This window comes from Podarcis vaucheri, assembly GCF_965113315.1.
Source record: "Podarcis vaucheri genome assembly, chromosome: 3".
In the NCBI taxonomy this organism is placed as follows: Eukaryota; Metazoa; Chordata; class Lepidosauria; order Squamata; family Lacertidae; genus Podarcis; species Podarcis vaucheri.
In genome coordinates, this window is record NC_138761.1 from 95587015 (window position 1) to 95600056 (window position 13042).

Below are 13042 nucleotides of genomic sequence, written 5' to 3' on the forward strand. Positions count from 1 at the left end.
CTGTGGTCGTTAACAGCCAGACGAGGCATTAAAGGGGAAAAAGAAAAAGCTCCCATAGATCCTAAGCGTTAACTTCTTACATTGTTGTATAATGACGGCCAGTGGATTTCATTATAAGGGCTGATGCGGGTGTGTTGCGTCTGCAGGGCATAGGGGAAGGAAGTCACGTGAAGCGTCACAATATTTGGAGCGTCTTTCACCTCTCTGCAGTTGAGCAGCCTGTCCACGAGCCCCATGGCAGGATCGGACTGAGGATAAAGGCTGTGAACTGCACTGTAAAAAACAAAACAAAACAAAAACAAGCAAATGAGAGTGCACAATTTTACTGTATGGTCAGTACAGTGGTGCCCCGCAAGACGAATGCCTCGCAAGACGAAAAACTCGCTAGACGAAAGGGTTTTTTTTTTTTTTTTAGCTGCTTCGCAAGACGATTTTCCCTATGGGCTTGCTTCGCAAGACGGAAACGTCTTGCAAGTTTGTTTCCTTTTTCTTAACACCGTTAATACAGTTGCGACTTGACTTCGAGGAGCAACTCATAGAACGAGCGGTGTGGTAGCCTTTTTTGAGGTTTTTAAAGACTTTGGTGATTTTTGAAGCTTTTCCAAAACTTTCCCGACACCGTGCTTCGCAAAACGAAAAAAACGCAAGACGGCAAAACTCGCGGAACGAATTAATTTCGTCTTGCGAGGCACCACTGTACTCTTTTTCTAGAAAAGGAGGTGCTGGAACTCACCATGAACGCCTCCCTCTTTCTCTTAGCATGGCAATGGAACCCACCTGAGAGTTGCCAGGACTGAGTTCTGGCGAGTTCCCCCTGGGGAAAAAGCCCTGTATATGGCAAACCCAACCTTCTCTGACCATTGGCCATGCTGGCTGGAGCTGATGGGAGACAGAATCCAACCTCTGGAGGGCCACAGGTTCCCCATCTCTGACACAGGGTAAAATTGATACATATGCATCAATTAAAAACAACAACTATCAAAAGAGTGATCTTTGGGTCACCTTTAATGAAATTATTATTATTATTATTATTATTATTATTATTATTATTATTATTATTATTATAAAAAGCACTTTACTACTCAGACACTGAGGATGCATTTTTGACAATGACTGTAATATAAAGAACTGAAGTTGTATTAAGGAAAATTATTTGTAGTGCAGCTGTAGCATCACACAGCCAGTGTCAAAAGAAGCAGGTTTGTCTTTGGAAATGATTGTACAATGCAATATAATTGTCTATTGCAACCGGTGTCTCATCGCTAACATCATAATCTGGGAAGTGAACTCTTTCTTACCTTACAAGGTCCCAGTGAGCATGGTCATGGATCAGCACAAAGAGCGTGTGTGGATTCTGCATCGAGTTTTGTAAGAAGGCTTTAAACTTAGTCTGGGCTTCTGCATCGAGTTTGACCACATATTGCTCCACCCTCTGCTTGGTAAGGTGCTCCTTCTCCAAACCCAGTTCCAACAAGACACCTAAAGGAAGACAACAAATGACTATCGGACAGTCAAAAAGCCGGCGTTGCCAACTGTGATTTTTGTATGCGTTTTTCGGCAACCGGTACCTGAATGCCAGAGGTGGAACAGCGTCTGCTGATAAGTCACTTCTGAAGGAGGGACGCAGATCAGAAAATCGACTTTCTCAAAGGAACCCAAGTCAAGGTTTTGAGTGCTGGAGTCTGCGATGGAGCAAACATGGGAAAGCAATTTCTGAGCCACTGCAAGCTGGAAGGGGCGGATCTGATGGTGCTCAAGGTTATAACCTAGAGGGGGGGGAGAGAGAGAAAAGGATGGTGAAAGAGAAAGAGAGTCAGACCTTAACTTTATTTATAGCATGAATGTTATAGATAGCCATGTGAGATATGGAGCAGGACATCTAAGTTTGCTTCAGCTCTCTGCTCTAGATCATCATGATCTGATCACGTGACTCCACAGGGGGAGATATGCATGGAGGATCTTGGATTGGAGCAAGGAGCTGGGGCCGCATGGAGGCAACTAGGGGGTTCTCAAAGAGCTGTAAGGTATGTCCAAGAAAAATAAAAGGCTCAGTTACATAGGGGAAGGCATGGGTCCTCTATTCCCCATGCATTTTGCAGTCTGCCCTTTTGTCAGAGTTGCTTCATTCTTGCCTTTTTCTAAAGAAGGCCTGTTTGCAGAATTCTCTCTGAATATTCCCTACCATTTTGTGTGTGTGTAGCGGCCCCTGTTTTCCCTGTCCAAACCTCCAGAATAACACCAGATTTGTGACATTGTGGAAGATGTGAAATAGTGGGCAGGGCGCAAACATGGTTGTTGTTGCCACTGCCACTTCCATCACCATTAGTTGAATAAATCTTTTATGGGGGAAAGCTGTGCTCTCACCACTACTAATGGCAAGCCCTTCTTCCAAGAAACTCTTAGCGAGCTGCTCCCCACCACCAAGAGGTTTGGTGAAATGGCCCCAATTTCTCCACCCACTGCTTCCCAAAGAAAGGGTGGGAGCAACCTGGACGTGGAGCAAATGCGAGTGTGTACACAGACAGGGTCTTTGCGAGGTGAATGTTCCACTCCAAATACCTTGGAGGAAAGGAGTGAGAGGGACACAATTCTGAAAAGGCAAATGTCCTTATATGTTACATTCACAAACCACTTACTCGCGCAAACAGCTGTTCCAGCTGCATCCCCCGCTGCTGGTTTGTTCACTAAACCAGAGAGCGACGATGAAATGTGGGACCTGTTTTCTTGATAAAATTTGTCCAGCAACACATCAACATCACCATCTGGCGGAATGAAAGGGGGAAGAAACCATTTTTTGTGTTATGGAAACCATTTAAATCTTAGCATCTCCCAAGCCATGTAACCTGTGCAAAGCAGCATGACACCCAACAAAAAGGCTAGACCCCTGTTCCTTATATAGAAAGAGAAATATTTAAAGACCGTGGATGGGCTCTGGCATGAAATCCTGGATGTGAAATCCAGGGTGAATATTCTAACGTGGCATTTGGTCACATTTTTGATAACTGAATCCTGAGTCTGTGCAAGCTGCGGCAACTGCTTAACAACTGGATTTTAAAACGTTGTCTATACATAGACACCTATGGTCTAAGTTCCTAGAAAGTCTTTCAGACAAATGCCTCTTGATAGATGTCCCATGACGTACCTGGGCAGAGAGTACTGAAGAAGGCCCCCAGAGCCTCTACTTTCCCCGTAGCGAGTTCATAACTAACTTCTTTCTGGTATTCCGCTGGACTGAGCATGCTTTCAGATAGTATTCTTGCTTGGTACTTCCCTAAGAGACATAAAAAAGGGGGGAAGGGGTTCACATGCAACTGACACGCTTATACATCTAAACCAGAGTTTTCAATCAGTGTGCTGGGGCACCCTAGGGTGCCTTCAATGATGGTCAGGGGTGCTGCAGGCAACATTGGCTTCTGTCCCTCCTTCCTCCCCTCCCTTCCTCTGATGCTCTCTCATGTCTCTGCCTCCCAAAGGCTTGCATGGCTGTTTATTGCAGCAGCCCTGGCTATAAGCTCCGCAGGTGAATGGTGCCTTTGGGGTGGCTGTGGGGGCAGCTCAGAGATGAGGGATGGCAGCAGCAGCTGCCTGGAGGGCTCCCAAGGAGAGGGGAGAGGAGGGGAGGCTGAGGGAACACTCCACAAGGGAAAGTGTTCAAAGAAGTGTGAGAAACTGCCAACTCTGTAGTCAAAGTGTGACATAACTGGGCTCCTGAGCCCCACAGGGGTACCGCAGATAGAATGTAGTTGGCCAAGGGAGCCGTGGCCTCAAAAAGGTTGAAAACCTCTGATCTCAACACCTAAAGGCGCATGATAACCCTACCACCAGATGTCAAAGAGAACAGCAACTACCAGACTTTTAGAAGACATCTGAAGGCAGCCCTGTTCAGGGAAGCTTTTAGTGTTTGATGTACTACAGTATTTTAATATTTTTTTGGAAGCCGCCCAGAGTGACTGGGGAAGCCCAGCCAGATGGGCGGGGTATAAATAATAAATTGTTGTTGTTGTTGTTGTTGTCTTCCTGAAGCTAGGCCAATCTGGGTCTGGTTGGTTTCTGGATGGGAGATTACATCAGCTGCCAAGTTCCTTGGAAGAAAGTGGGGGGGAGGTAACTTTTCCCACTAACATCTGCATTATCATATACTATGGCCCCACAGATTTTGTCAAAGACTCAAAGAAAAGTAAGGAAAACAATGGCCAAACACAATCTTTAGGATCACAATTTAATTTAGGTACACCATTATGTTTCCCCCCACAAATGTGCTTACAGCTTTTACCAGAGGTAGAAAACATGGTGACTCCCAGATGTTGCAGGACTCCAACTCCCATCAACCCCTGCTAGGATAGCCAATGATCAGGGGTTGTGGGTGCTGTAGTCCAAAAAATATCAGGAGGGCTACCCCTGCTTTATAGGGTCACTCTACCCTACTTCGCTTCACCTTCTTTGGCCATTTCAAGTGTTTCTAAGTGACGCCTGACAGTCAATTCCCTCCTGAAAATAATTCAGAAACCTGAATCTTGAGTAGAATCTAAAGAATTAGGGATAGAACTCATTTAGCCTGTTTGAAAGTAGTATCATTGTTGGTTAATTCTATATAATGCTTCTTCTTTAGAGGTGCAGTTTACCTGGTCAAACACTACAGTTTGACACTACAGTGGCTCCATCTCTGGCCACAGGACAGTGTGGTCATCCAGCCAAGCTAAAGTTGGATGAAGGGGGGTAGTAAAGGCAGCCCATGTGGTGTAGTGGTTAGAGAGCTGGACTAGGACTTGGGAGACCGGGGTTCAAATCCCCACTCGATCATGAAGCTCACTGAGTGACTTTGGGCCAGTTACTGTATTACTGCTTAACAGGGTTGCTATGAGAATAAAATCAGCAGAGGGTTATATACACCACCCACAGAGGAAAAGTGGGATATAAATGTAAAAGTAAGGGCTCATCCAGACTTCCTTTACCACTGAATCGGAGCAAACAGCAATCCTTTCCAAACCCGAATTGACCTTTGTTCCGATTCAGTGATAAAGAGTGGGTTTTCCTAGGGAAAGCAGCAGGGCAATAAAAAAAGTGCCCAGGCGTGTAGTTTTAGAGTGCAGACCTATGCGTGGCACAAAAAGAAGCCTGGATGAGCCCTTTGTCGGATGCAAACCTAAAGAAAAGACCGAAGACCCAAATATGTGTGAAGTGCAAAGACAGAATATGCTATATAAAATCACTGGATCCAACTGCCTGTTTTCCAAGGACAGTCCCAGATTTACAGAAGCTGGCCCGGTTTCTGATTTGATCCTGGAATGTCCAGCTTTTCCTTCGGATGTCCCTATTTTCATTGAAAATTGAAGGATATGGATTTAAGTGGCCCCCAAGTCAAGGAGATAAGTAACCTCATGCAAGGAGATAAGTAACCTGTACAACCTTTGGTTGGCATCTGAAGGCAGCCCTATATAGGGAAGGTTTTTTTTAATGTCCAATGTTTCATTATTTTTATGTATTCTGTAAGCCACCCAGAATGGCTGGGACAACTCAGTCAGATGTGTGGGGTATAAATAAAAAAATATGATGGTGGTGATGATGATGATTGAATAGGACACCCCTATTTTCATCAGAGAAATGTTGGAAGGTATGCAAACATGCTCTTGTACATCACCAGGTATATGAAATTCTACTTCGTACATGCCAACAGTTAAAGCCTTTTGCCCATTAGCCTGCTAACAGCTGGGGCAAAAGCCACTCTATAACAAGAATGCTAGAAGGTCCACATATTGCTTTAGCAGCTCACCTGTTACAGCAATGCAAGAGTCAATAGTTCTGTTTCTACAAGCGCATATGATCACCACATAGTTGGTCTTCACTAGCTTTCCCTCAACGAGCATCTTAAACATTTCTGAGAGCCCCTCCGCTAAAGAATAGTTGCACTCAATGATGTGGACACTGTCATTACATGAGCTGGCTGCCAGTCCCGCCAGCCAGGGAAGCTGAGCTGATGTCACTGGGGCAACTGGGCCAGGAACCTGAGGGAAAGCTTGTGGGATGGCCTGTTGGTATTGACGAATTTCAGAAAGATGAGACTCCCGCCATGAACGCATGAAGATCTGTTCCAAGTCCTCAATCAAAGGCACCTGGTCTGAAGCTATGGAAACATCAACATGGCATCAATAGCAGGCAAATGTTAGGACTTAAATCTACTACCAAAACTAGGTCTCCCCTTGCCGTGCTCGGAGCATAATTAAAGGACTAATGGTTTTGGGTTCACGCATGTCACGCCACAGACTTTCCTAAACTACGGCAGAAATGATCTTTTGCACCAGCCAAGACAAATTCTGCAGCATGAGAAAACCACCCGCAGATCTTGTGCTCTCTATGTCCTTTGTAGACAAAATATGCAATCCCCAGGTAACTCAAATTGAACTCCACAGTGTTCAATTTGCATCTTATTGTAAGTGATAATTCTAGTCCACATGGCAATGGATAATATCAGGAGATCATAATGCTTGGTAAAATATGGAGATACATTTAGAAATTATTATTATTGCCTCCAGAAAGTTTGCATCTTTCTCAATAGAGGTTCCACTATTACTATTTCTAATTTCAATGCTGTTACTACCAGAATTTTGACAGATACAATCAGACTTGTTCATATTGCCCTCATTTTTAAATCTGCACTGGCTGCCTATTTACTTCCAAGACATATTTAGGTTGCTGATGCTTACCTATAAGTTTCAAGATACAAATACCTGAAGAAGTGCCTATTAGGTGAGTCAACTCTGGCTTGGGTGGTGGTAAGGCACTGGGTGAACCCAGATCTTTGGTGGAGAGGAGGTTGGAACCTCTGCCTGCCCCTCCTTGGGAAAGGGTATCCTGTTAAAAGGATCCAGGAGGAGTGGCTCTGTCTGATGCCCAGGTTAGGGCATACCACTCCTCCAATGGGGACCCGCGGGGGTACCCCTAATTGATGTAAGTCATAGGGTTCCCCCCTTGGTTGTGGTTTACTCTTAGACACACTCCCAGCAGACAGGCTGGAGTGGAATAGGAACTGCTTACCCAATGCCTACGCCAAACCAATCTCTACTGTAACCAATAAAGCTGTGGGCATATTCAAGCCCAAAACCAAAAATGCTGTTGTCCTGAGTGTGGTTATTCATCCCTCTAGGGAACTGTGGGATCACGGGGTCTTGGCACGCAATTGCCTATTCACTAAGGGACTTTAACTTAGTGCAACATTGAATTTCAAGTAGTGGGCAGGATCCACTGTTGGCAGAAGCCTTGTGCAAGGACTTGTGCAACAGGGTGATCCCCTCTCCTGGGAATTGGCTCAGGGAGGGTTCAGGAGAATCCCCAGAAAAGCACATGTTTGGGAGGAAAGGGGGATTGTTCCATTTGGCAAGCTTGCACATCTGAAAGGACTCTACTTTGAGTGCCCCCCTCAATGTCTTTTTCAATTACCATTTGTAGATCTGCCTATTCATATCAAAATATTTGCTCTCGTTTGATGGAGGAAAACTCACCAAGTTGAACGAGGTAATAGACTGTGAGTAAGAGCTGCATCTCCTCTGAAATTGGCTGCATTGTGGAGGCACCATATTGTTCATAAGCCCTAGAGAGAGACTGCGCGTTCTTGTAACACGTATACAAAAGAGGACTCACTACGACATCACTAAGGTTCCCGCAAAGGTAAGGAAAATTTCCATGCCCTGTGAAACAAAGGACAACTTATTAGATGCCAGGTATCCAAGGCAAGATAACTGAATGTCTTAATAGTTTAGGGGTTTTTTAAAAAAGAAAAAAGTAGGCCACACTTGTTTTGAAGTGCTTATCGTATACAATATGTGACATGTTACCTTTAAATATGACGGGCTTTGCTTTAAATATTTTAAGCAAGTTATCAGGAACTGAAACTGGCTCTCCAGAGGCCACCATTGGAGAAGACACTGGTCCTGCCACGGCAGTGTGAGGTAAGCAGGACAGCCCTCCGCCTCCTCCTCCATCTATGAATCAATTTAGAGAGTTTAACCAGAAATAAATGACTGCAGCATAGATACTTGTTAAAATGTGCTGGATGAAGGGGGAAGGACAACAACCCATTTCCACTTTCAAACCTGGTCACAGCACCGATTGCTCCTGCCAATGCTATCCTTCCCAACCCAACAACTTAATAATATATCAGCTGTCAGAGCTCTTAGGTCTGCTAATTTACAAGCAGGCATGCGCCCAGAGACATTTAAATCATCATCTCCATCATCATCATCATCATCATCCTCACTTACCATTTTTGCTTCTACTTGTGACTGGTGGGTTGGGCTGCAAATTCCAGGCTTCATTGGATGATGGAGACTCAGGTGACCATCCTTTGTGGCGTTTTTTAGGAGGCCCTGGGTTTGCTAAAGTGCCTAAATAACATAAACAATCCAGAAACTACTATTTTAAAAGGACCCACGTCTTTCAGGAAAAGCACACAGAAATAGTTTCTCTCTCTCTCTCTCTCTATATATATATATATTGCTCTGCCTCTGCACAGGCCCAAGGCAGTATGCAAAAACTAAACACATACAAAAAAAATAAAACCCCAGCCAATATCAATAGTACTCAATCTATGTTCGTTCAACAAACCATGAAGCAGATTTTCAAGAGTTAGAAATGGCACATTGCATCACCAGCAAATAACAGCAGAGAATAGGTCCACAGCAACTCCTAGAGAAGTACTAGAAGATACAAACAATAGAGGATGGAGATGCTCACCTGACCTCCCAACAGGTGAGTCCCTGCTGCTTATTGGGAGGGAGGAGGAGAGGAAGGCGGCGGCAGGGTGGTTAGCTTGGTGCAAACTCATCAGCCAAGACAATCTGTTGCTCCTGCCAGTGCATTTTCACCACACCACCCTCCCTGCCACCTCACTCCTCTTCTTCCCAGGAAAACAGCAGCAACTCCCCTGCCAGGAGGTCAGGTAAACACCTCCCCACACACACACACACACTGCCTGCTACTGGTTACAAAGAATGCACAACGATATTAAACAGTATCATAGACAATATGAAGGAGAACTAGACCTGGCTCTACCATTTTCACTGGCAGACCTCCATTGTTTATACTGTCCGTTTCTGCCTTCAAAGTGAGGACAGTAGCATTTGAAAAAGAAACACAGTACACCAAATGCTGCACCAGATAGCAACACCATTATTTTAAGATCAGGTGTCTGCTGCATACCTCTTGGGCAAGGGAATGGCTTACATTGTGAATATTCAACCTTATTTGATGGCTATTTGAGTAAAGCATGGCTTAGGTGCAAGCTGTCTGAAAGACCATATTCCCTCATACAAATCTGCCTGGGTTTTGAGATCTTTGAAGGAGGCCCCTTTCTCACCAACCTCACACACATTTGATGGGGAAGTGGAAGAGGGCCTTCTCGGTGGCTGCTCCCAGACTCTGGAACTCCCTCCCTAGAGAAGCTAAACTGGCTCCCTCCTGGTTGTCCTTCCACTGACAGGCAAAGACATTCCTGTTTCAACAGGCCTTTGGGAACTGGCTGTTTTTAATTAAAGGGCTGGCACCGTGCTGTTTCTATTATAATTATTGGAATATATTAAGCATATATATGTATAAATGTTTAATGTTTAATTGCATTTTAATGACTGACTTACTATGTTTTAGCAGTTCTTATCTGTAAGATGCCTTGAGTCCCCTCAGAGGAAAAGGTGAAATGTAAATAAATATATCATAATAATTATGATATAGCAGAATACTTTCTGAAATAACTCCTCCTTCAGCCGCCACAACAGCATGATGCTACTTTTTTGCAAATAAAGTATAATGTGCTATCACTGGGTATTGAGTTTCGCTGTTCCCATTGCATTGCAGGTAACTGTTATGTCCTCCCCGGACTATCCTCAAGGCAGGGGACTACAGTGGTGCCTCGGATTAAGAACTTATTTCATTCTGGAGGTCCGTTCTTAACCTGAAACTGTTCTTAACCTGAGGTACCACTTTAGCTAATGGGGTCTCCTGCTGCTGCCACGCCATCGCCACATGATTTCTGTTCTCATCCTGAAGCAAAGTTCTTAACCCGAGGTACTATTTCTGGGTTAGCGGAGTCTGTAACCTGAAGCATCTGTAACCTGAGGTACCGCTGTATTTAGATCGCAGAAGTGGTGAAACACCTGTTCTCCAATCTTCAAAGAAGTCCCATGGAGCTGTTAAAACTCCAGCAAAACCAAAAAATCTTCCATGACTAGTTTGGCCTTTAACGAATGCAGGCTTAGAACCTTATGCTAAACATTGGGGGGGGGCTCTTTTATTTATATTAAAATTCTACCACACGATGGCAGCACGAACACTTTCAGCCATTCATTTATCTTTCTCTAGCAAACCCACAGGGAAAAACCCCAGGGTCAATCAAACACGAGTACTGTAAATCCCCTGTCAGGGTCTCTACTTGATGTATGTAAGCAAATTTGATAGCTATCTTCTTTTTAAAAAGGACTGAAATCAATTACCCAAATGAGCAAGTGATTTGGTTCTGTCCACAAAGCAAAGTTAACCCCTGGCTAAGCAGATGAAGAAATGAAGCAGCTTGCCAGAGCTGTCTAGTAAAGATTGCACTAATGTTTATTGTCCTGTACTTGTTCTATGAATAGGAGACTTTGATTCCTGGCACTGTGTACTATGTTCATGGAACAGTTACAGCACAAGAAGTGTTGCTCTTCACCGAAAGTGCTAGATTTAATTCCGGCAGCCCAGAACATTAAAGTATGTCCTTGTTAAGGTTGTATAGAACTGGCACATGTACTGATTTAAAATAATTCTCAGAGCAGGGAGGGCAATCTGTTTCAGAAAGATTCAGCTGACCTTAAAGCCATCTATTTAGAAATTAAGTCTCATCTGTTTCAATGGGGCTGCCGTACAAATAATGGTTGCAAAATATACCTATTATTTCAGGTGGCATTATAACAGTAGGGACAGTGGCTGAAATCCCCACTGTAATATTTCTTGCTGAATTAATTCACAACATGAAATCAAAGAACTGCATTTTATTTTTAAGGACTCGTACACCGCCCTTCAGTAGACGTATTTCCAGAGCATGTCACTATAAAACAGCAAAACTTTCATACTGCTAGAGCACGGTTTCCCAAACTTGGGTCTCCAGCTGGTTTTTTTTTTTTTTGTTTGTTTTTGACTACAACTCCCATCATCCCTAGTTAGCAGGATGATGAGAATTGTAGTCCAAAAACAGCTGGATAATGAGGTTTGGGAAACCCTGTGCTAGAGGTTCAAAGAACACCCACCAACCAAATAAGCTAGAAATTCTTAGGAAAAACTGAATGTAACGGCAATGTTAAAGAATATAGAACAATATGAAGAAGGTAAATGAAGTTTATTAACCAGGTATGTAATAAAGAAATTAGGAATATCTGGTGGTCAAGTGGCATAGTTGCTTTTCCTGATGCCTAGAAGAAATTGTACATTATTTTTAAAATAAATTTCGTATACACTTAGTCCTCCAATCAACTGATAGTGAGAGAATGTCTATCTTTGTGCGCTTTCTAAGACTTTTACAACAAAACAAACAATAAAAAGGGAAATATGCAATAAAAGTACAAAATACATCAAACAATAAAATGATAGCTGCAAGTGAAAGGTGCTGAAAAGGCATCAAAATAGGGGCTAAGCAAGCCTCCCAAAGGCCAGCTTTCCAACAGAGGGGAATATCCATTGCTCTGGTCTCTGGTCCCACCCAGAGAATATGGCCCCTGAAGATTGCCCAGAAAGAAATTTGGCCCTTAGGAATGTGCCACACCACAAATGCCATGGGGCTGGGCAGTAGTCTTCAAGAAGCATCTTCTGGAATCAGTTCTCCAAGTTAACACTGCCCAACCACAAACTATATCCCTGCATATATTACAAAGAGGCTCAAGACCAACCTCAGATGAGGCTCATATGTGCAGTGTAAAAGGCCACCCATAGCTCCATAGGCATAGACCATGCAGGTGTTTTACTTGCTGTTAAGGTACGAAGCAATTCTATGGACAAATCAGTACCAGGGACAGGGCCGTTGCAGTGTTGCCGTGTTTCTCCCTTGAGAACAAACACCACCTTGCCTTTAAGTAGTTCCCAAAGATTCGTTTTACACCACCAAGTTTTGAAATTGATCTTATTGTTGGGCCCTGTATGTGTTTTAAATCTCACATTTTATTATATTTATTCAACCATTTTGTTTTTAACGTGTTTATTGTTAAACTGCCTTGTGAGGGCTTGCCCTAAAGGGTGGGATGGGAATATATTAAATGCATAAGCAAAGGTACCTAATACTGTTGGTCTCGTCATGGAAGAGACATTGCTTTTCATCGAGTGTTGCTGGGGAGAGTCTTTGCCATTGTAAACTGGGAGGCTTGCTGTTGTTGGCAGGTGGTCAGGCGCTAGGTCAATGAGAAAGAGTAATTTTAGAGGGGCTTTCTTCATCCGGGTAAAAATGCATGGCTTTCAATAATCCAACAGAGCAAGCCCTTACTTGCCTTAACAGTTCTGTGCTGGAAAAGAATGCCGAGGACTGAACACTGACAAGCATCCTGCAATCTTGCATTTGTCTACTCAGAAGAAAATCCCGTTGGATTCAAGTGATTTGCTCCCAAGTAATCATGCATAGGGTTAAACCACAGAGCCTAGGACTTGCCGATCAGAAGGTCGGCGGTTCGATCCCCATGATGGGGTGAGCTCCCGTTGCTCGGTCCCTGCTCCTGCCAACCTAGCAGTTCGAAAGCTTGTCAGAGTGCAAGTAGATAAATAGGTACCGCTCCAGCAGGAAAGTAAACGGCATTTCCATGCACTGCTCTGGTTCACCAGAAGTGGCTTAGTCATGCTGGCCACACGACCCGGAAGCTGTACGCCGGCTCCCTTGGCCAATAAAGCGAGATGAGTGCCGCAACAGGACCTAATGGTCAGGGGTCCCTTTACCTTTAATCATGCATAGGAATGCCGTCTTGAAATGATAACTCAGTTTTTAAAAAACCTAATGGATATTATCCAGAAAAGGTCTTCATGCTCTTGTCAACAGAAATGGCTC

At 43.9% G+C, this 13042-nt stretch overlaps 1 protein-coding gene across 3 annotated transcripts in view; it reads right to left on the bottom strand.

The window, feature by feature from the left end:
- Positions 1–13042, bottom strand: part of GREB1 (growth regulating estrogen receptor binding 1) — a 90663-nt gene that overhangs the window by 24899 nt on the left and 52722 nt on the right. For all 3 annotated transcript variants that reach the window (XM_082218157.1, XM_082218158.1, XM_082218159.1), the window contains 10 exons: positions 12285–12398; positions 8256–8378; positions 7830–7976; positions 7497–7682; positions 5771–6121; positions 3143–3271; positions 2637–2762; positions 1569–1766; positions 1299–1479; positions 81–273 (listed from right to left, as the gene is read on the bottom strand). In XM_082218157.1, the coding sequence (XP_082074283.1) occupies positions 81–273; positions 1299–1479; positions 1569–1766; positions 2637–2762; positions 3143–3271; positions 5771–6121; positions 7497–7682; positions 7830–7976; positions 8256–8378; positions 12285–12398 (1748 nt within the window). The remainder of the gene's footprint in view (positions 1–80; positions 274–1298; positions 1480–1568; positions 1767–2636; positions 2763–3142; positions 3272–5770; positions 6122–7496; positions 7683–7829; positions 7977–8255; positions 8379–12284; positions 12399–13042) is intronic.